This window comes from Candoia aspera, chromosome 8 (genome assembly GCF_035149785.1).
Source record: "Candoia aspera isolate rCanAsp1 chromosome 8, rCanAsp1.hap2, whole genome shotgun sequence".
In the NCBI taxonomy this organism is placed as follows: Eukaryota; Metazoa; Chordata; class Lepidosauria; order Squamata; family Boidae; genus Candoia; species Candoia aspera.
In genome coordinates, this window is record NC_086160.1 from 18329826 (window position 1) to 18354646 (window position 24821).

Consider the following 24821-nt stretch of genomic DNA (forward strand, 5'->3'; position numbering starts at 1 on the left):
AGGCCATTCAAAAATAAGACAACAGATTAGATGAAGCAATAGCCTACTTCACCTACAAACAGATTGAAAATGGTTTTGTGGGTCAATCCTGGGACCTATCTAGTCCAATACTTTGCACCCAGCTGCCCACAAGAAATTCAAGAACAAGGCACCAGTGCAAGACCACCCTCTTCTTGCTACTTTGCAGAGTATTCAAATGAACAGCCTCTGACACTAGAGGAAATCCAAAACAGTATCTCCTGTACTTTTCCTCTAGGCCTCTTTTTTTGCAGATTTCAGAGCCCCTGAAGGCTGCAAAAATTTTTAGGGACTGGGCCACTAAATATTTGTAGTACTGTATAACCATGAAAGACTGGTAGCATAATTTCCTGCTGTTTTGAGTTGGGAAAAATGCAAAAAGCCATTTGAAGCCAGAAAAATAAACTTCATACTGTTAAAGACAGCCCCCTCCCCCAGCAGCACATGCTATAAAAATGTAAATTTTTGCTCACCTGTGTTCAGGTCATGTCCCCACTCATTTTGTATCATTGCCCTGCCTACTGCCATTCTCATTCCCTAAACATTGCCCACGCTGCTCTATTAGGGCAAATGGCCCAAAATTTTTTACTTGTGGGGAAGGTTTTATAGTCATTATTTTAAAAGATGAAATACTCTCAGCTCCTACCTAGGAAATAGTTTTCTTGTAACAATACAGAAGCAGATTGCTGCTGCCCTTTACCATGATGTTTCCTGCCTTCTCAGTATAGCCAAAATCAAAATACATAAATTTTACAGATTTGGTATAACCTGGTAGTCACCCTTCCAAGTACTAATGAGGCCTTTCAAATACAGATTGCTTTCAAATACAGATGAACTTGGGTAGGTGCTGCCACCTACTGAAAAATAAATCTATTGGTCCTCTTCAATTTACTGAGTAGCTTGAGTTAGGCCAGACTTATGATGAGTTAGGCCACACTTTTCCAGCCTGGTGCAGTGCACCAACTCCCAAAAATCTCAGCCAGCATGTCAATCTTCACACTGACTGGGAATTCTGGAAATGACAATCTCAACACATCTACACACGATCAGGCTGAGAAATGCTGAGTTACTCAGGGCACTGCACTGTATTCATAATTCTCACCAGGTCAGGCAAGCTTAGTCAAATAAGAGTGTATACAATTCCAGCTCTACATTGCAAACCCATATCCCCTTACTCATTTTTAAAGCAAGATTGTAAGAATGACTTCCAACTTTAAACTCATCTCCAAATGCCTTATTTTGTTATTCTGGACTATTTCAAGGGAAAAGAGGGAGGGAGGGAGGGAGGGAGAGAGGTGAGAGTAATCTAAGTATGTCACCCCTAATGTACTGCTATTAGGGATGATCTTCATTAGCTTAATGGAAACATTTTGCTCACAAAGTATGTCATTGGCAAGTTTTTGTGATAAGAAAAAGCAGAAATGAGTGTGGCACTGAAATGCCAGACAACAAAAAGAATTTGTTTTCTGTTTGTGCTGGAAATACAAGGCATTGTTTACTACTCACAGGGGGTGTTACTCCTTGAAAGAGATCAAAGGGGCCTAGGATGACATCAGGAGCTTGGGCAGCGGGGGTGGTCTCTGGCTCCTAGAAGCCACCAGACTAATTACTGGAAAACTTCAAAAGGGAATGTAAGCTTTCCTTTCTTTGGCACTTAACCCCCCCCCCATTTAACCCTTTCACCTATTTTTCCTTTTAAAGACCTACCTACTACAGTTTCCAGTTGGTTATGACTTGATGAATGGCACATTGGAAAGCATTTTGGCTTGAAACTGAAAAACCACTAATTTAAAACACATTTCAAGGAGAAGCTGCCACATGGTTTCAACCAAGCAAGGATTTCTTCCTTCTTCCTGTTTCCTTAAAAGCCTTAGGCTAAAATGTTAAATATAGGAAGGTAGAATTCCCTCTTATACTTCTGTCCAGATTGCTGGACTACAAGGCCTGTAATTCCCAGCCAGTATGAGCAATGGCTATGGAAATCCTGGAAATCATACATCTGGACAGCACCAGGTTGGTGGGGTTGGATGACTGGGGGATTTATCCTTATTACATAAATCAGGGGTTGGAGGAAATAAAGTATGTTAAATAATAGTGTGGTTAACTGCCTTTCAGTCTTAATTATTACTATTATTACCCTTATGTCTCCCTTTGCCAACTGAACACTTGAATTCTGTACTAGAAGTGATCTTCCCAAGCAAGGCCAAAACTAAGTAAAACTGTGCAGAATATAAAATGTACAGAACTCAATAAAATCCCGCAGGATATAAAATGCACCGCTAACAAGAGCAACAGCGAATGAAGGTTCCCCCGCCCCTTCTAAATAAGCGGCATGGAAACATTTCATTACTGAGGGAAAATGCAAGCCACAAATAAGTTATGACAGGAAAGCCAGAGGTTTAGCAGGAGACGAGGAGGATGAAATAAACCAGATCGTCGAGAAATGCAGATTCCCTTCAGCTCTGCAGAGGGAAGACTTGCTTGAAGATTTGCACCGCGCTTGCCTACGTGCGAAGATAAGGGCTTTGCCCTTTCGACTCTGCCAGCGCCACGAAAGCCGGAGCCAAGCTACCGCGGGCTGCAGGCAGACTCGCGCGCGCGAGAAGGGAAAGGCGTCTGCTCGGCCCCTCGCGCCACCCCCGCGTCTCCGCGAGGCTCTCAATACACCCGCCGTCTCCGGCGCAGCCTGACCCGCTCCCGCACGAGGCAAACGCCCCGCTGCGAAGGGACGGGCCGCGGGCGCCAGAAAAGCCATCCACGAGCTTCCAACAGATCTCAGAGCCAAACCAGTTGTCATTGAAAGGGCGAGCTTCCGCTCCCCGACACCCTCCCGCTCCCCCGGCTTAACCTCGTCCCCAGTCTGCTCTCCACGGCAGCTCGTTCTGGAATCAAGCCCTTTCGCCGAGCATGTGCAGAGCGCCTCAGCCTCCCCGCCCAAAACGGCTCTGCCTCAAGAGCTGCGAAGCTTTCTCCTCTTGACCCCCAACTGACATGTCTTCCCCGGGCTTTACCGGGCGAGCCAGCTGGGAGCAGCCGCCGCTCAAGCTGGACGCGCTGGATTTGCTCGCCGACCCCACCCTCGCCCACCACTGGCGCTTACGGGTGAGGATCATGATCCGCCTCTGCTTCGCTGCCCACGACTGCGAGAAGGTCGGCGGCGCCAGCTGCATGCAAAGAGCGCGGTCCGTCTGTCCCCCCAGGATCGCTCGCTCGCTCGCTCGCTCCCCGGGGCAGCGCCTCAACTCATCTTTCGCACCCGCGCAACTAGAGTCCTCCGGCTCTCCCGGCACTTCTCGGAGCTGCGAACCCTTCAGGCGCCAGCCAGGCAAAGGCGGCGCCGGGCCGGCAAAGCCATCGCCCCACCTCCTTCGCTCCAGGTTCCTTCCCGTCAAGGAAGCGTCGCAGCCTCCAGGCCCACCCCCGCGAGGCTCTTCAGAGAAGATCCGGGAGGAAAGACGGCGGGCGCCTCGTGCGCGGCGAGCTTTAGACGGGGACCCGCCCGCCCTCGGAATAAACGCCGGCGCGACCCGCTCGCTCTGGGCCGTCCTTGCGCGCCCAAAGGAATTCCCACCGGCACGGGAACGCGCCTCTTTCCACTTCTGGGACCTCGCGGTTGGCCTTCGACGGCGGAGCAGCGCCGGTCCTTTCCCTCGGCCTATTTTCTACACGGGATCAGCAGCAACTCGTCTAGGCGAGGTCCAGACAGATGTTTCCTCCAGCCGCGTCTGAAGGTGCTGCGAGTGGGCACCAAATTTGTTGGCCAATGGGTGATAGGTAGATGGGGAACGTTTTTCTAGCTTGTAGATCACAAACTAGCCATGGCCGACCATTTTTCAGTTTCGTATGTGCCGTGTACTCACTCCTTACCCTTAATATATTCATTAGTTACTTTAGGAATAAAGAAAGTAACTACTTTAAAACATACTTTACATTATGACTCGTGAATGAGAACACACACGTGGTGAACGCTACCTTCAGTATTGTGTTTCATTAGCGTCCCTCTAGAGCGGTGTTTCTCAACCTTGGCAACTGTAAGAGGTGTGGACTTCAATTTCCAGAATTCGCCGGCCAGCGTGCCAATTAAAGTTGCCAAGGCTGAGAAGGTCTGCTGTATGGGATCAGGCTGATGGAGAAGATACCCTTTCCTATTGTTCAGATATCTATCTATCTATCTATCTATCTATCTATCTATCTATCTATCTATCTATCTATCTATCTATCTATCTATCTATCTATCTATCTATCTATCTATCTATCTATCTAATTTATCCCTGCCCATCTCCTCCCGTCGGAGGACTCTGGGCAGTTTACAACAATCGATTAAAACCACAATAACACAAAAAGTAAAATACAGTAAAAAAATAATATAAATATAAATAAAAATAAAAAATCCAAGTGGCGAAGCATCTAAAACAGTCCAAGCGTGGGAGGAGTCCTCCGGCTCTTAGTCTTGATTTCAATTTTTCCCCCTTTCTGCCACTCCGAATAATGGCTGAACCAGGCAAAGAGTAAGTGGGTGCCCATTGGGTGCCCCTACTCATCCAGACACCCACCCCATTGCAGCATCTCCTGGTGGAGCAGTCTTCCTACCCTGGAAGGGACCGTGACTTCATGATGTCATAAGCTTGGGTTGGTGGGGACAAGGCAGGGCAAATCAATTCTTGTTTTGTACCAAGTGTCATTATTTATTTATTTGTTTGAATTGTAATGCCCTAATATGTGCTTTATCTGTTCATGGTTTTCTTTTCAATGCAATCCTGCTAGTCGATAGCGATACACATAGGGAGGCAGCGCTTTGATTGCATTATTGCAGCTGACATCTTGACTTTTATGACCACACCCTGCAGACATCTCTGGTTCCTGATACCTAGTGGCAAGGCTGTTGTATGTGTTATGTTTAAACAAATATGGTTACATTTTATTGTATAAAAACCCAAAAATGTATTGCTGTCCACTGAAGACATTTTCCTCCCATTTCTGGGTTGAAGTTCACCAAATTCTACTGGAAAGAGATTTTGAGAAAGCTTAAAATTTCATACAGATCTCTGTGAGTCACACAAAAGTACTTTGAGAACTGGTTCAAACCAACAGTTGCTATTCGTTTGTACTAGCTTAATATCACTGACATCTATAACAGCAGAATAGACGTATTTTTCCCCTTGAAATTAAACCTATTTAAAAAATTCATGATAATCAAAATCAAAACCTAAATCTAGATTATAAAACAGCTGTATACATCAGGAATCAAAACACAGAAATAATTATTCTGCAATGTCATTCCATAATATTGAATAGGACCTCAAAAGAATGAAGTATTTTACATGAAAACAACTAGTTTGTGTTGGTATAGAGAAGCAAGTTACTGTTAAAAATCCACACCTGAATTTTTGCAGCGTGTCTCATTTCAGATTTTTGTTTTTGTAATGGTGTGTTGTACCTACAGCCCCACCTGCTTTTTTAGACTGGTGTCTAAGACAACCATTCCTACGCTTCATCAGTCTATTAAACATTGATGCTGTTTTTTTCTGATTCATACTACACCTTCTGCAGTGAAGATCTGGGGGGCCTTTATGAAGATCTGATTCATAAATAAAACTTTTTGTTGTTTGACTGAATACTTTTAGCATAACTCACCTTTTAGGGATGTGCCAGTACTAATCTGACATGGAGAGGGCAAGTTAAGCTAATTTTATTCATTCTGACCTGTCTTCTTACTCAGATGAATTGTAACCCATTTGTTTAAACTGAGGAAATTGCAGTGCCATTCTCAGTATAATTCTCCCAACCGCTAAGTTCGCAATATTAGTCACAGCATCACTGTCTTCTTAAAATCAATTTCTGTAAGACCATGTAGTGTTAGTGATGAGAGAGCACCACTTGGTTTGATTCACAGTTGACTCAGGATTTTTAAGCTTCCTCAGAAAGGGTTTGCCTCATTCTCAACAGGGTTGTTCTGTTTATGATGCTGGCATATACAGGTAGTCCTCACTTAACAACCATTCATTTAGTGATGGTTCAGACTTACAACAGTGTTGAAAAAAACAACTTATGACTGGTTCTCACACTTATGACCGTTGAAGTGTCCCCATGGTCATGTGATCACGATTTGGGTGCTTGGCAACTGGTTCGCATTTATGACCTTTGCAGCATCTCATGCTCATGTGATTGCCATTTTCGACTTTCCCGTCTGGCTTCTGGCAAGCAAAATCAATGGGGAGCCAGGTGATTTGCTTAATGACCACATGGTTTGCTTAACACCCACAGTGATTCACTTAACAACCGCTGCAAAAAGGTATAATTCGCTTGGATTCACTTAATGACCGCTTTGCTTAGCAACCAAAATTCCAGACTACCTGTATGTACTGAGGGTGCCGTTATATGTACATTATTTTACTGTGCTCTGATTTATTTATTTATTTTTATCCCGCCTTTATTATTTTTATAAATAACTCAAGGCGGCGAACATACCTAATACTCCTTCCTCCTCCTATTTTCCCCACAACAACAACCCTGTGAGGTGAGTTGGGCTGTGAGAGAGTGACTGGCCCAAGGTCACCCAGAAGGCTTTCATGCCTAAGGCGGGACTAGAACTCACAGACTCCTGGTTTCTTGCCCAGCACCTTAACCACTAGACCAAACTGGCTCCTGATAATTGTAATTTAAGTCCTTACACAGAAGGTAGTAAATCTAGATGATGTCCTCTGTTTCTAACTGCTGCCCAATACAAAATAAGACACATGGAAACTTGTTTATATGGTTACTAGATCTGGGCTGCAAAAATCCAGATGTCCAGTAGATATAAGCAAAAAGACGAAACTCTGCTGACACCCAGCAGTTACCTGGATTTTTGCACCTGGATCTGGTAGTTGCATGTTTTCATTAGTCCTAAAAGCAAAGCCGTAGGGATAGAAAGAGTATTGATGGTTTTGAACTTTGGTGTTGGACAGCCAAGAAAACAAATGGATCATCAAAAAACTCAGAGCTCTCACTCAAGGCACAGATGACCAGGCTCAAATTATCCTACTTTGGACACAGTATGCAAAGGCCTAGCTCTCTGGAGAAGGCTCTAATGCTGTGAAAGATGGAAGGAAAGAGAAGAACAGAACAACTAGTATCACGGTGGCAGACTCAGTTATAGTGGCAATGGGTGCACTGTTGGAAGACCTGATTAGGAACAGGTCATCATGGAGAAAATCTGTGTGGTCAGCATAAGCCAACACTGCCTTGATGGCACATAATCAAAAGTGGAGCAAAGCAAAGTGAATGGACTGTGCATGTCTGCATTGTTCTTCATGTCAGGCTGGGCAAGAACTTGAGAAAAGTATGGGGAAGCTGAGCATTAGAAGTGGACAGATTCATATACTGACCCAGGTAACTGAACATATTCAGTTCATTATATTCAGACCCAGAATATAATAGTATATTCTGTATATCATAATCTGGAGCCTTTTCAATCTTAGTACCCACCTTTAGAACCTACCTACAGTGTGAGACTCACTCCTAGCTCTATGCACATGATTTGGAAACAAGCTCCACTGAACTTATGAACTAACATTGCACATAACATACAATGAATTATGCAATTAAATGGCTATTTTTTTCATTAAAAGTATTTGTACATCACTTTCATTTCCTGCTATACAGCTACTCAATTAGTAAATCATAGGAACCTTTCTGTGTTATGCATACCACTTTCTCAAATCAATTCTGTCTCTTTCAGCAACCTGGTTTCTGCCAAATGTATAATCCTCCATGCTGACTTAAAACTGTCCATACTCACTGAGACGAATAAAGCAGGAAACCACCCATATTTAGTTTCCCAGACTTATTTTCAGTCTTGTTCAGTTGTTAATGATGGACTTTATCACTTACTTATCTGGGTCTGTTTCATCTTTCTCACATCTGTCCATCCTGAAACTTTCTCCAGGAAAATTTTCCACCTATATTCTAAGCAGTGAGGCTATATTGTGTAAATATACAGTATAATATAAAATTGCATGTGAAGCGAGCATAAAATCAGATTCATTTGTTCGAAGAAAAGCTGTTGGTGTATCAGTTTTACTCAGAGGGATGATTTACACAGCTACTAATTGGGGTGCTTATTTCAAACCCTTAATAACTATATTTGATCACTATAGATGAACAGTTGAAGAGATGGTTGTTGACGCTCAACCACGAACTATTTATAGTGTGTGTTATACCTAGGACAATATTTCCCCTTCATAGTTGACAAAAGTGGTAGCCTCATTGCCAACAACTTGAAGCAATGATTATGCAATGCACCCTTAGCTCATTTGTCCCATATATTTTCTGAGTTAAAGACAGGAAGAAAGCTAGGGGATTAATTGATTGACACATACTTATTTGAAAGTGGGTCCTTTGGAAGTCAGAAGTAGTTAGGTGGCATTCTTGCTATTATTTTAAGGAGGATATATAAAAAACCCAACTTTAAACTGGTTCTTATTGGGCAGTGCTCTAGCCCAAAGGTGGTACAGCATGTAAATATTATAATTTTATTCCAAACCTGCTTCTTATTTTTAGTGTCAGCCCTTCCAGGTAAACCAGGCAGGAAACATGACCAGATGAACCAATTCTACTTTACTGTAAGGCTACATTAACAGAATCTTGCAAGTCTGAAAATACATATCTCCTGCTGTCACTTTAAACAGCCTGATACGTTAGGGTGGATCCTTTTAAACCTTCTTCCTTTTTCTGTTAGGCAGCTGTGGGCTCCTCCCCCTTTTATCTGATCGTTCCCCAGGCAACATCTCTTCCCCTCATCCCTCAAGGTCATTCCCACATACCATTACCTTTAGGTACTTCCAAAAGTATATTTTGTGAAGGGCAGAACCTTAAACAATGCATTTCTTCCTCTAGGTACAATCTTGTCCTTGGGACTAAATTTAGGAAAAACTGTTCTGCATATTTGGAACAAAATAGCTGCACTGATTGGATGAGAGAGAGATAGAGATTGAGAACCCCCTTGCTCCTGCAGCAGCTTTTTCCCTCCCAATTCTTTAAATTATGGCTGGAGAACCTGTGGTCCTTCAAATGTTGGTCCTCAGCTGTCTGCATCCCAGCCCTCTGGTCATACTGCCTGACCCTGATAGCAGTTGAAATTCAATACTGTCCACCTGGCTACAACCTTGCTCTGTAAGTTGGGGAGAGGCTCTTAAGATACGTGCTAAGTTTTCCCTATTTCTGCACTATGGCTTGCTTTGACATGTGTATTATTGTACAATCTGAGCAAGCCATTTTCTGACAAAAAGCAGATCTTATTGCATCTGTGCTGGCAGGTTGGAAGTTACACTGTTGTTCCTGGAAACCCCTACATAGCTCCAGATCATTAATTTGCTTTAACAGCCAACAAGAGAGTGGAGCTAAAGCTTGTCTTTTCATGGATTACTGATTCTGCAATTACCTTTGTCATGTTTTTACCAATGTAGCTATATTTTCCTGTCTTTAACAGATACTTTTTGCATTGTTGAAGCTTATGATTTAGTTGGCCCTTGGGTGAAAAAAGTTCCCAAGAGTCTAGGTAGTACCCTAACATAATATTTGCTGTGCCATTTTAATTCTTAATGAGAGATGTTGGGTGCTAGAGCTGATAGCATTATATTTCAATAGAAAGGCAATTTTTTTGGGGGGGTTGTTCCTTTGAGTCAGTGTTGATTCCTGGTGACTGCCTGGACAAGTTCCTGCAGTTTTCTTTGCAACATTTTAGAAGTGGTTTGCCATTGCCTTCTTCCCAGGGCTAAAAGAGAGTGACTGGCCCAAGGTCACCCAGTTGGCTTTGGGCCTAAGGTGGGACTAGAACTTACGGTCTCACAGTTTCCAGCCTGATGCCTTAACTACTACACCAAACTGGCCGTCAGAACGCAAGTTATAATAGTTAAATATATTAACTGCTGTCTGGTGTTAGTCTGAGATCAACTGAAGGCTACAACCTCTCTCTTCTTAGGGTTTCATCTTAGAAGAGATCCACATCACTATTTATGAAGCAGAGATGAATCGAAGTTTGAGGGGGAAGTCATATATAAATCAGTTCTGTGGAAGCACAAACAATGAAAAAAAATGCAGTTTTCTACTTCTGTAGTGGCTGTGAGAGTTGGACCATAAGGAAGGCTGAGCGCGGAAGAATTGATGCTTTCGAACTGTGGTGCTGGAGAAGAATCTTGAGAGTCCCTTGGACTGCAAGGAGGTCAAATAAGTCGATCCTAATCAGCCCTGACTGTTCATTGGAAGGACAGATACTGAAGCTGAAGCTCAAATACTTTGGCCACCTAATGTGAAGAGAGGACTCACTGGAAAAGACCCTGATGCTGGGAAAGACTGAGGGCAAAAGGAGAAGGGGACGGCAGAGGATATGATGGTTAGATAGCATCACCAATGCAACGAACATGAATTTGAGTAAATTCTGAGAGACAATGGAGGACAGGAAGTCCTGGCGTGCTATGGTCCATGGGGTCATGAAGAGTTGGACACAATGACTGAACAACAACAACAAGCCTGTGACACAGCTTCCATTAGTCATTTTTAAATTTTATCTTAATTTTTTTAACATGAATTACTTAATTGCCCTGTGCAAAACTTCAAATGGGTATTTTCCTTCAGTTGCACCTTTGATGAAGTGTTTCTTTGAATCTGTCCTGCTGAGTGTAGGGCCACTTCACTTCTGGACACAGCCGTTCTGTCCTGAAGTGGACTCTGCTTCACCTTCAAAAGTCTTCTGCTCATAGGTACACTGAAGCCATTTCTATCAAGGGGAAGTCACTTGGCAAAGAGAAGTTTCCACATCTGTGCATTAACTAGAAGTGTTGATGCAGAATGTCTCACTTTTCTGTGCTGTTGTGTCACTTTGCTCCAGCAATTTAAGTTTAGGAGGCTTTCTGAAGTGAAGTGGTTTGCTTATCTGGCACTATTGACTACTCTGTAGGCCAGCTTTTGAATTGTGGTATTTGTAGTATTTTGGAACATGTTGATTGTTTCTTCTGGGTTTTGTTTTGCATGGGAAATGAACATGCAGCATTTACATGCCTGAAACAAACGTATGCTCTAAGTTTCTTTTTTCTGACACAGGTTCTCTGATCTCCATCTCAGCAATGTTATAGGTCTTTATTTTTTTCACATTATCTCAGTTCTTGGAGACATCTAGCTTGCCTTGTGTGCACTTCAGCTTTGGCACAACCAGAGCAAATTTCAAAGTTACCAAAACCTCTGTTTTTGGATTACCAAAAAATCTTCTTTCAAGGAGTTGTCTCTTTAGAATGAGAATATTTTAAAAGCCACAACAGCAGTAGCAACACTGTTGCTTTTGTTCTGAGTGTGAACAGAGTTGTGAATCAAGACACTTTTTCTTTTGTATTCGGGGATTTTAATATTATTAAGCGAGAGTCACAGGCTAGCCCATGAAAGAAAGTTAATGATCATATACTGATTTGTAGGTCATGCCTATTGACAGAAGGAAGATCCCTTCAAAGGGCTGTAGCGGCGTATTTAATGGAGTCAGAGTTCAAGACGGATGGCAGAGTATTTATGAAAGTGCCCTATAGGCACATTTATTCACTTCAAGGTATATTCTTGTGTTTTCAGTAGCACTTGCAAGATGGGAAATTGATAATAAGGCCTGCATTGTGTCCTTTTTTCCCTTTAGGGCCCAAGTGCCCCCCACTGCTAGACGCACACTTTTAATCAGTGCATCTTTTAAGCACCGGCTTCAGAGAAGTAGCAATTGGTAACAGATCTTATGATTCACTGACACTGATGTGGAGTTGTGAAATATATTAGTCTCTTTCCATGAATATAGTATAAATATCTTCCAAGCACAAAGTGTGCTAGAATACAAGCATGTCTCATGAGATGCCAGGCTTCAGGCTATGCTGCTTGGTTTGCTTAGGCTGTGCCTGTGCAGATGAACAGTTTAAATACTCAGAATTTCTCTTCCTCAATCGTTTAATATAATTCATTTGATAGTACAAACGTAGATGTGGGAGATAAGTAGAAAGAACTTTACATAGAACCAAGCAGTAGGTTTTGCTTCAAAAATGTAGCAGTCGAGATGATTAACATCACATACTATTTTTTCTTCCAGAGGCTCAAAACATCTTTTCTGTGTTCCCTTTCCTCCATCTGATCCTCATAGCTGTTAAGGATAATCTGAGAGATAAACAGAGAGGTGGTGACTGGTTGAAAACTGCCTGATCTCCATCAGCATTTGAACCTGAATCTTCCCAATTTTAGTCTCTCTAAAGTGGCAGATTGAAGATCAGAAGGCAAAGAGGCACCAAAGTGAATAAGATGTCTAAGATGTATAAAGGTACTTCTAGTCACTGTTTGAAATGTGAAAAACATGAAGGGAGATTTTATCATGCATGGTGGACTTGTGAAAAATTGAAAAGGTACTGGATACAAATACATACAGTGATGCAGAGAGTTTTGAAAATTAACATTCAGATGAAACTGGAACTTTTCTCATTAGGATTTACAGACACTCAATTAGAAAAGGCTCATGGACAATTGGTTTTATATATGGTAACTGCAGCGAGGTTATTATACTGTATATATAAAGATGGAAGACTACAGAAACACCAATAATGGAGGAATGGATTGTGAAGATGGCTGAGTTTGCAAAATGGCTAAATTGACTTGTTTGATCAAGGAGGGAACTACAGTTACTTTTATAAAAGACTGGAAACCATTTATAGACTTTTTGCTGCAAATGGATAAAAATAAGCTGCTGATTTGGGATTTATTGAGTAAGAAGGTTTATTTATGGGAAGAATGGAATTATGATATGTAATATGGGAGAGGGGAGATGGTAATTGCTATGTTTGTAACTGCTGCAAAGAAGATCGGAAATTGCTTATTTAGATATCTTTTTCTTTCTTTTTTGTTATTCGTCACTTTTTCTTTTACCCTTTTATAATCTTTTTCCATTTCTTCTTCCATGTTTTTGGAGTTTTTAAAATCTTTGTAAAATCTTCTTTTAATAAAAAAAATTTACAAAGTGAGTAATTTTTTTCCTTACTTATAAAATCTATCAGATCAGGCTAACACACCGGATGAACTTGCTGTCAAAACAGGTTTGATGAGCAGCAGCTTAGTAAGATGGGGGAAGCTACAGTCTCTACCTTCTTTCTGCTTGAGAACACCCTGTGGTTGCTGGCCAAACCTCACCATTAAAATCCAAATTAAATGGTGCATAGTCTATCCCCTGTATTAACACTGCATATTGAACCCTGACAGATGTCCTTACTTCATCTTCTGGAACCTTGACTAGGGCTCTGGCTGACTTGACTTTTGACTTCTAAATAGATTTACTGTATATTTTTCTCTAATATGTGTGGCTGTAAGCAACCTTTTGGGAATTAGATCTTGGATTGTATAACCACCCTTCTGCTACTTCAGTCACTAATCCCAACTGAAGACCGCAGTGTGAACAAAATCCTGCTAGGTTTACTCACATTTAGTGTGATTTCCCCATCAACATTAATGAAAAGTTTGTAGGTTCTAAGAGTTTATAGTTTTTTGTCTATAAAGTACTTTTGTATTGGCTTTCTTAATTGCCTAAATATTTGGGGTGGAGAGACAGGAATTAATTGCTGGTTTGCAGAATGTCTGGAAACTGCTTATAGACACTGAAAAGTCAAAGTTCACTTTGTACATATTAGGTTTTTTTTAATATAATTTTTATTGAAGAAAATTTTTAATGAAGTAAAAACCTTAAAAGAAAATCAAGAAAAATAGTAAATAGTAAATAGTGAAAAGAGAAAAGAGAAAAAAGAGAAAAGATAAAGAAAAGGAAAAAAAAAGATGATAAAGAAGCGGCTTCTGACCTTGACAGTGGTTATAAATACACTTATATTTTGCCCTCTCTCTCTAAAGCAGCCTTTCTCAACTTTTTCACTCTGGAGGAACCCTTGAAATATTTTTCAGGCCTTGGGGAACCCCTGCACATTCAGGCTCAAATATAGGCCAGAAGTTGCAAAATTATTATATTCCTTTCATATTTAGGCCTGTATATATGCATTAACAGTGTTCTTAAAGTAAAAATAAAGAATGAAACTTAACTCTTTAATGTGAAGTTGCCTGAATTTGAAATAAATTTTTAAATAAATCATGATCTCCCAGGGAACCCCTACTGACCTCTCTCGGAATCCTAGGGATCCACTGAACCCTGGTGGAGAAACCCTGCTCTAAAGTTACATCATAATTAACTCTTTTTTTTCTCTCATAAGCTACCCTTTCTAATCTTCAGACTCATAAATCACAAGTTCATTTTTCTCTTTTTTTCAGCAAAAAGTCCATAAGGGGTTTCCAGTCACTGATAAATACAGTTGTTGATCTTTCTCTAATCAAGTTAATTTTGCCATCTCTGCTAGTTCTGTCATCTTCACTTTGTGCATATTAGTAATCCATATTTTAGCACTTTACCAAGGTTCAGTAAATTGTCTTGGAGAATGAATAGATCCTTCCTTATCAATATTGTATTGTATGTATTATACAAATACTAGAGCAACTATTTTTTCATTTAAAAGTTACCAAGATAGGAAGTTAGTCCATCTCTTTCAAGGTGTCTTATTTCACCCTGAAGAGGAACAGAACTTAGAAAACAACTTTCTCAATGAGAAAGCAATTTCCATATAGAAAATTAGCAGGTAGCAGTTTTGCTCCTTGTGGAAGAATAGTCTGATCTGAAAAATGCCACATCTCATCATAACATACAGTGAGTCTTCTGCAAGGTGTTAGCTTTTATCATTCCTATGATAGTTCTATTACTAAATCACAACTGATTCAGGAAACAAGCCATTACTTCTATTTTTTTTTCTCCTTTGGGTCCTTTTCTCCATTCCCTTCATTGAGGGTGAAAAATAGACAAGAAAGCAGATAGAGAGGAATTGCCTCACTTCTCAATATTAAGATATATGGCCAATTTCCAGGCTACAACCTGGCAACCCTACAAAAGGACAAATTTTGGCTAAGTTATGTCCATTATTCATGACATGAATCCTGTAGTACTGCTGATAAAAGCTTACGTTACATTTGAAGTAATATAACCTAGCTGTTAACCAAGGCATTCAACAGCCAGTGTAAAGCTCCATGCTAACAGAATTTATTGCCAATCCAGGATTCTGATTGGCAGCTACAATATCTAAGGTATTACTAGTAATTGCGGAAGTTCCCATTCAGGCTTAGTCATTTTCTTTTTTCTTGATGGACGACCCAATGCTTTGTAGTCCAGTGAATTTTTTCATTCATTAAGTTTATTTCCTCTGGAGGAAATAGGAATAAGTATCACCTGGCTTAGCTGGCCAATTATAGGAAAGGCTGCTGCTCATTTGTAGCCCCCAGGGTGAAACTGCAGGATAGAGGAAATCATTTTAAACCGATAACTCAATAAAGCACAATCACTATGGTAATTGGAACAAGCTCCCTTTCATAGCTACTTTCATTACAGTTCTAAACACAGCTTTTTTTTTAGTGCTTTATTACATTGGGGAGAATAAGGTATAATATATAAAATTGGATTCAAAGGGATGACATACTGTTAGGACAAATAGGCCAAGAAAACAGCAACTCACAGAGATGCTTGAGATATTTAATGAATATTAATTCAAATATGAATGAACTTGATTTGCACTTACTGGATCAATAAATTGATTGGAACTTAGTCTGCCATTGGCTTTTACATTTCTTCAGTGCCATTCTCTACTGAAAGTGGATGTATATAAACCTAAAACATTACATTGACAGAACAGCTTCAGAAATGCTAGCTTTCATGTGGAATACCATTTTGGTGGGGCAAATTAATACAGAAAAAGCACAGGAAAGAATTGTGAATGAATGTGCATAAAAGTGATACAAATCCAAATCAACCGATTCATTTGTTTCTACCAAATATGGCTTTCCCTTCTGAACCAGGAGCATAAGTATCAATGCACATTCCTGGTATAATGTAAGCATTTATGAAGATTGTGGTAATACAGTGTTTAAGAAATTTCAGCCAGATAATCTGAGAATTGGGCTATAAGTTTGTATACAGTTTAGTCTGGTTCTTTAAGCCCACCCACATCTAAAAACAAGCCTTTGTGTTCATTCTTTCACATTTCTAAAATTCAGTCTTCTCCTAAGTGTTGCAACTGAGGCAAGGAAATGAAAAGTGAAGAGAACTGACCAACTATTCACTGTGTAGTATATTATGCTACAATAGAGTTTCAAACTTCAGCAAAGCATCGTTACCTTGTCGAGGTGCTGGAGCTTGAGCACCTCAATGATGCCATGAGCTAAACCATGAAGGGCCACCCAAGACGGGAAGGTCATGACAGAGAGGTCAGACTAAATGCAATCCCTGGGGAAGGTAATGGCAACCCACCTCAGTATTCTTGCCGTGAAAACTAAATGGATCAGTACAACCAGAGATATGTCGGTATACCATCGGAAGATGAGACCCCCAGGTCAGAAGATGGTCAAAATGCTACTGGGGAGGAACAGAGGATGAGTTCAACTAGCCCCAGACATGATGACGCAGCTAGCTCAAAGCCGAAAGGACGGCTAGCGGCCGACGGTGCTGGTGCAGAGGGGCGAATCTGATGTTCTAAGGATCAACACACCATTGGAATATGGAATGTAAGATCTATGAGCCAGGGCAAATTGGATGTGGTTATTGGTGAGATGTCAAGATTAAAGATAGACATTCTGGGCATCAGTGAACTGAAATGGACTGGAATGGGCCACTTCACATCAAATGACCACCAGATCTACTACTGTGGACAAGAGGACCACAGAAGAAATGGAGTAGCCTTCATAATTAATAGTAAAGTGGCTAAAGCAGTGCTTGGATACAATCCAAAAAACGATAGAATGATCTCAATTCGAATTCAGGGCAAGCCATCTAACATCACAATGATCCAAATATACGCCCCAACCACAGATGCTGAAGAAGCTGAAGTAGAGCAGTTCTATGAGGATCTGCAGCACCTACTGGACAACACGCCTAAAAGAGACGTTATTTTCATCACAGGAGACTGGAATGCTAAGCTGGGCAGTCAAATGACACCTGGAATTACAGGTAAGCATGGCCTGGGAGAACAAAATGAAGCAGGACATAGGCTGATAGAATTTTGCCAAGACAACTCACTCTGCATAACAAACACTCTCTTCCAACAACCTAAGAGATGGCTTTATACATGGACTTCCCCAGATGGACAACACTGAAATCAGATTGACTACATCCTTTGCAGCCAAAGGTGGCGGACATCTATACAGTCGGTAAAAACAAGACCTGGAGCTGACTGTAGTTCCGATCACGAACTTCTTCTTGCACAATTTAGGATCAGACTCAAGAGATTAGGGAAGACCCACAGATCAGCTAGATATGAGCTCACTAATATTCCTAAGGAATATGCAGTGGAGGTGAAGAATAGATTTAAGGGACTGGACTTAGTAGATAGGGTCCTGGAAGAACTATGGACAGAAGTTTGCAACATTGTTCAGGAGGTGACAACAAAATACATCCCAAAGAAAGAGAAAACCAAGAAGGCAAAATGGCTGTCTGCTGAGACACTAGAAGTAGCCCAAGAAAGAAGGAAAGCAAAAGGCAACAGTGATAGGGGGAGATATGCCCAATTAAATGCAAAATTCCAGAGGTTAGCCAGAAGAGATAAGGAATTATTTTTAAACAAGCAATGTGCAGAAGTAGAAGAAGACAATAGAATAGGAAGGACAAGAGACCTCTTCCAGAAAATTAGAAACACCAGAGGTAAATTCCAGGCAAAAATGGGTATGATCAAAAACAAAGATGGCAAGGACCTAACAGAAGAAGAAGAGATCAAGAAAAGGTGGCAAGAATATACGGAAGACCTGTATAGGAAGGATAACAATATCGGGGATAGCTTTGACGGTGTGGTCAGTTTGCTAGAGCCAGACATCCTGAAGAGTGAGGTTGAATGGGTCCTAAGAAGTGTTGCTAACAATAAGGCAGCAGGAGACGATGGCATCCCAGCTGAACTGTTCAAAATCTTGCAAGATGATGCAGTCAAGGTAATGCATGCTATATGCCAGCAAATTTGGAAAACACAGGAATGGCCATCAGATTGGAAAAAATCAACTTATATCCCCATACCAAAAAAGGGAAACACTAAAGAATATTCAAACTATCGAACAGTGGCACTCATTTCACACGCCAGTAAGGTAATGCTCAAGATCCTGCAAGGTAGACTTCAGCAATTCATGGAGCGAGAATTGCCAGATGTACAAGCTGGGTTTAGAAAAGGCAGAGGAATTAGGGGCCAAATTGCCAATATCTGCTGGATAATGGAAAAAACCAGGGAGTTTCAGAAAAACATCTATTTCTGTTTTATTGACTATTCTAAAGCCTTTGACTGTGTGGACCATAACAAACTGTGGCAAGTTCTTAGTGGTATGGGGATACCAAGTCATCTTGTATGCCCCCTGAAGAATCTGTATAACGACCAAGTAGCAACGGTAAGAACAGACCACGGAACAATGGACTGGTTTAAGATTGGGAAAGGAGTACGGCAGGGCTGTATACTCTCACCCTACCTATTCAAGCTGTACGCAGAACACATCATGTGACAAGCTGGGCTTGAGGAATCCAAGGCTGGAGTTAAACTCGCTGGAAGAAACATTAACAATCTCAGATATGCAGATGATACCACTTTGATGGCTGAAAGCAAAGAGGAACTGAGGAGCCTTATGATGAAGGTGAAAGAAGAAAGTGCAAAAGCTGGCTTGCAGCTAAACCTCAAAAAAACCAAGATTATGGCAACCAGCTTGATTGATAACTGGCAACTAGAGGGAGAAAATGTAGAGGCAGTGAAAGACTTTGTATTTCTAGGTGCGAAGATTACTGTGGATGCTGACTGCAGTCAGGAAATCAGAAGACGCTTAATCCTTGGGAGAAGAGCAATGACCAATCTGGATAAAATAGTTAAGAGCAGAGACATCACACTGACAACAAAGGTCCGCATAGTTAAAGCAGTGGTGTTCCCTGTAGTAACATATGGCTGCGAGAGCTGGACCATAAGGAAGGCTGAGAGAAGGAAGATCGATGCTTTTGAACTGTGGTGTTGGAGGAAAATTCTGAGAGTGCCTTGGACTGCAAGAAGATCAAACCAGTCCATCCTCCAGGAAATAAAGCCAGACTGCTCACTTAAGGGCATGATATTAAAGGCAAAACTGAAATACTTTGGCCACATAATGAGAAGACAGGACACCCTGGAGAAGATGCTGATGCTAGGGAGAGTGGAGGGCAAAAGGAAGAGGGGCCGACCAAGGGCAAGGTGGATGGATGATATTCTAGAGGTGACGGACTCAACCTTGGGGGAGCTGGGGGTGTTGATGACCGACGGGAAGCTCTGGTGTGGGCTGGTCCATGAAGTCACGAAGAGACTAAATGAATAAACAACAACAACAAAAAGAGTTTCAAAAAAAGAATCCACATGTGTCACGGAAATACTGGAGGCAAAGCTGCAGGCATAAGGCTGTTGAGGGAGACCTGTCCTCTGGACATGAACTGAGTCTTAACATGGATCCTGCGTGAAGACCTTCTATCTTGGACCATGCCAATGAAGTTCATACGAGTTTACATGTGTGTATGATGGTATATATAGAAGGATCTCGACCAATACTGTCCTTTTCCAACGAGCTGGACTTCCACTCCCATCATTGCATTGATTTGGCCATGCGTATGCCAGAGGCATAGGCAAATAAACCTGAGGCTTATTTTGTTCCCGGCTACGCTCACTTCCTGACATCTGCTTTAGTGCCTGAATCAAACCCGTCTTTTTGCAGTGACTATGCCCTTCTATCACTGCTTTTTGGAAAAAGAGAAGCACTCCTCCATGACTTGTAGTTTCCCTGACAGCTGATTCTAAGTACAAATATACAGGAGATAACCACAGTGGGCTGCTTTGTGCCAGAGTGAGAAAGAAAAATAAGAATGGAAGGCACACGTTAATATTTACTTTTTTTTTTGCCATTCCATCCGAGGCAAAACAGGAACACATTCAGAAAACAAGGCTGAAAACATCTGTGCAGCAGGGCTGGAGAAGATATATCAAGGTTTTCCCATATTTATTTTGTATATGTGATAGATTTATATTCTCTTTGACAAGCTCAAGGTGGCCTATATAGCACTTCAATTTTATCCACACAATGACTACCCAGTATGAACTTTCACTCCTGCTGTAACTGCAGCATGAATACTGTGGCTGGTTGTACCTGCTTATACAATCTTTACTTTAAAACCCATGCAGTTACCAGCTATGCAGGTACATACATATTATTATGGGACTTGTGGTTTTAACTAAGGCTAAATTCAAGTATGATCTACAAAAGCAGCATCAGTGCCTGCTCCTTCTCCAATTGTAACTCTATATTGCAACATGTATTTATGTTATAAACACAAACTACAAAACGCACACCATCTTTTAAACTTTACCAGCTTCCCCCACAATTACAACACATTATGCCTTTACACTCTTAGAGCTAAACAGGTATCATGTTACTTGCTTGGTAGCAAGAAGATTTTGCGGGAGCCTCCTTTGAGCTTATATACACTTGAAAGATCAGTGCCCATGAGATGTAGGCTGGCCTTGATAAGGATTATTCAGTTGGTGCAAAGAATCTGCAGAGCCCATATAGAGAGGGATACTGTGTACTCAATGTAAGAATTCTTAAATGAATATGGGGCCAGTTGTGTTTCTAAAGAGCTACTGAATTGTCTTCTCCTTAGTCAGATCATGTCCAATATATTCTTAGCACATCATATTAATTTTTCCCAGTTGTCCTTTAAAAGACAGTTCGATGTGGTGTCTTTTGTAGTTTTCTGTAGTGGTTATGGTACTGGGCTAGAAACCAAGAGACTGTGAGTTCTAGGCCTCCCTCAAGCATGAAAGCTGGCTAAGTGACTTTGGGCCAGTCCCTCTCTCAGCCAGCCTGTCTCACTGGGTCGTTGTGAGGGAAATAGGAAGCAGGAGCATTAGGTATGTGTGCCTTGAGTTGACCAAAAATAAAGGCAGTTTCAAGGAAACTGCCTTTAAACACTTAGAAGAATAATGGCATAGCACAGATTTCAATAGATTTATCTGACTGGGCAACTACCAAGGAAGTAGGGAGCAGCTGAAGCAGAATCATGCTGCTAATTATGTGAAGAACTTGCTTACTGACCTGGAGATCAGACAGTGCAGGCTGGTAGATTATGTCTCTGTATTGGAAGTTCTCTATTCTTAGTATAGGCCAACAATACTGAAAAACATTTTACAGTGCAATCTGACATAACCCCAAAACACCAGGAAGGATGAAAAGACCCCAGAAAGCACAAACTGAAGCTAGTTTGAATATTTGTTTAATCAATTTAAAAGAAGAAAAAAAATGTAGCACAGACCCTTGCTTAAGGTCACTGAGCAGACAATTACCCATGGTCAATAGATGTTGACAGCTTTCCTATATCACTGTATGAAAACCAACCGTCCCTTTCTGAAATGAGATATTTTTTCTTTGCAATAAATTGATTCCTATTTCCTACAAAGGCCATTGGGGATGGATAAGAAAAAAAAAGTTTTGTTGAGAGATCTGTCCACCTACTAAAGGGACTATTAACGTCTTCAAAAAACAATACAGTCCCAATTGAGATCTGATTTCCAGACAGGAAGTATAAACAATGACTTGAAAGGTATGTATATAGACCCTTCGAACTGATTTACTGGTAACTCTTTAGAATCTGTCATGCATGCCATATTGACCTCACAAACTTAATTACTGTAAGCTGGAAGAGAAAGAACATATGCCTCCCAGCCCACTGACATGGACATCAAAGGCCTTGATAAAGAAGAATAAGCAGATCAACTGGAGAAAAGGGGTCAAAAAATCAAGAGGATTTGTAGGGATCTCACACCTGGAGAACAATATAGAGTTGGAATATATTGAAGCATAGGGTTCCTGGAGAGAAATTTTGATTATTCTCCATCTTTGACTTTTTCATGGGTGGGAGAGCCCACTCAGTGGCACAGATTTTGCCCATCACCAACATTTTAGAATAATTGCATTTTGCAAAACTTATGGAAGCAGGAAACAACGCTTAGGAAAGTATTTTCAATAACAATCCCTAACATGATGGCCTCCAGACATATAACTATATGAAATGTAGTCCAGTGCATCTTAAAGTTGGGGAAGGTTGGCCTAGAACAAAGTAGCCCACCAAATAAAAGAGTGCCTAAATCTTCCTTCATTTAGATTCAAATGGTCTACAATTAAATATTAATAATTACTGTTCAACTGGCTTTAAACAGAAAAAAACAATTGCCCTATTAAAATATTCCAGGGACGGTCGCTGGTTAGGATGTGTTAGTGTCTGCATGAAATATCTTGGAGTAGACAATAAATATGTTTCTTTTGCTGTGATCTCCCTCGTAGCATTCTAGAAAATTTACTGACGCTATTTCTTCCAGTGCATTTCTTTTTCCTTAGGGAAAGGAAGGAAAGCTGATGTCTTATTCTCTGGGCAGCTATTTTTGCTATTTCATTCCTGCTTGATAATGCCAGGAATCAAAGTGCTCATCTTGAGAACAGTGGGGCTTTTCATCATGGCCTTTTATCCCTGCACGGCAAGTCACCACATCAGCTGAGAAATGAATTTCTAATAAACCCTGGCTTGGAATCAGTGACTTCTCTCAAAAAAGGCTTGTATAGTGCCCAGCTTTCTGTGGAGCGTGTAACACTGAAACAGGCTCCATCTATTTGAACATCTCTAACCTCAGTGAACCTTAAAGTGGAATGCTGACATTGAAGCTGAGTGGCCTCAGAAATACTAACTGGGATCAGTTTTTTCTGTATACCTCAAAGTACAGTAGAAGGGAATCCTACTATTGCTACAAGCTGTGTACAAACTGAAAATTCATGCATGCTTTAAAGGCCTCCCAAGGCCCCTCCCAGAACTGCCACCAAAGAAAGATGGAAAGGAAGGAAATCTATAATCTTTTTTTGGTGGCAGGAAAAAAAATTTAAATAGATGGAAATAAGATAGGTAAAGGTAAAGGTTTCCCTCGACGTAAAGTCCAGTCATGTCCGACTCTAGGGGGCGGTGCTCATCTCCATTTCTAAGCCTTAGAGCCGGCGTTGTCATAGACACTTCTGGGTCATGTGGCCAGCATGACGACTCGGAACGCCGTTACCTTCCTGCCGAAGCGGTACCTACTGATCTACTCACATTTGCATGTTTTCGAACTGCTAGGTGAGCAGGAGCTGGGACGAGCAACGGGAGCTCACCCCGCCGTGCGGTTTCGAACCGCCGGCCTTCCGATCGGCAGCTCAGCGGTTTAACCCGCAGCGCCACCGCGTCCCTATTGGAAATAAGATAGGGTTGTGCAAATCCCATGGAAGAGCTGTTTGGGAATGTGTGGCCCCACCTTCGTATCTTTAAAAGTAGTTGCGTCTTTTTTCAGGCTTGTGGACCTGCTTTGGAATCAGCTGCCAGCCATCTCGAAACAAATTTTTGTGGCAGTTGTTAAGCAAATCACTGTGGGTGTTAAGCAAGCCATATGGTCGTTAAGCAAATTACACGGTTCCCCATTGATTTTGCTTGCCAGGAGCCAGCTGGGAAAGTTGAAAATGACCACATGACCATGGGATACTGTGACAGTCATAAATGTGAACTGGTTGCCAAGCACCCAAATCGTGATCATGTGACCACAGGGTCACTGCAACAGTCATAAGTGTGAAGACCGGTCGTAAGCCATTTTTTCCAGTACCGTCATAAGTCTGAACCATCACTGAACAAATGGTTGTTAAACAAGGACTACCTGTATGCAACTAACATAACAGATGTGCCACTTTCACAGACTTTTCTGATAATTTTTTAGATTGTGAAACCAATGATTGCTTGAAGCATTGTATACAAAGTTAGAAAATGTGTGATTAAATAATTAAAAGAAGGGGAAGAGGGAATCATGACTTACCAGCTGAACTGAACTGTATTGGGAAATTAGGTTTGCAAACTATGCTTCTTCAAATTGGTTTAAAACTTTAACTTGATAGAGCTCACAAGCCAGAAGTGGGCAACCAGGACTTTCTATCTAATTTCATGGAACCATCAGCTTAATTTCAGAAGCCATCTGCAGAGTATTGGTTTAGATTTCTGGTAGGAGCGACCCTGTCCATTCCCATTCAAGCTCAGGCGTGTGCCTGCAGTATCAGATTATTTCCAATGAATTCAGTTCTCAAGAGAAGAAATGTTATGTATCCTTGCTGTAAAGCTTGTTGGGCTCAATGCTGGATTTGGAACAGTGAACTTTTCATGGTGTTTTCTTGCTCACTGGAGGGATTTTGCCCAAGTTTTCCTCCTCATAAAGTACTTCAAGTCAATATTTACCAACACTTATTCCATTCTTCTACCATAGAGTAAGGCAGAAAGCAGCTTCTACCCTAGGGAGGGTGGAAAGTAATAGAACCAAGCAGCAATTCCCTGCACAATATTTAGCTACACAAATTAGCAAAACAAACAAAAACCCCTTCAAATAAATAAAACAACAATCATTATCTAGTGCTTCTGATAAATATTTTCCTGCTCTTTATTATACTAGTTTTCAAAATGTGACTATGTACCTGCAGACTGCAACTGGTATGCCTTTTACCTCCTAAAACTCATCCCTGAGCTGTAGCCGTGAACCAGACCAATGATTCTGTGATACTAGCTCAGGAAATGGCGTTGAGATAGTGAATTCCATTGATGTCAGTTTCCAAATCATATTTTAAAGACCTTGGGGTTGCCAATAATTTTTCTGCTT

At 41.2% G+C, this 24821-nt stretch overlaps 1 protein-coding gene across 3 annotated transcripts in view; it reads right to left on the minus strand.

Moving 5' to 3' along the window:
- DLC1 (DLC1 Rho GTPase activating protein) overlaps positions 1-24821 on the minus strand; it is a 283634-nt gene that overhangs the window by 60470 nt on the left and 198343 nt on the right. Inside the window, exon 1 of one of the 3 annotated variants that reach the window (XM_063310383.1) lies at positions 3119-3398. The exons of the other annotated variants lie outside the window; for them this stretch is intronic. Coding sequence (XP_063166453.1) covers positions 3119-3188 — 70 coding nt within the window. The 5' untranslated portion in view covers positions 3189-3398. Of the gene's footprint in view, positions 1-3118; positions 3399-24821 lie in introns of those variants that run through there. 3 annotated transcript variants of the gene reach the window in all.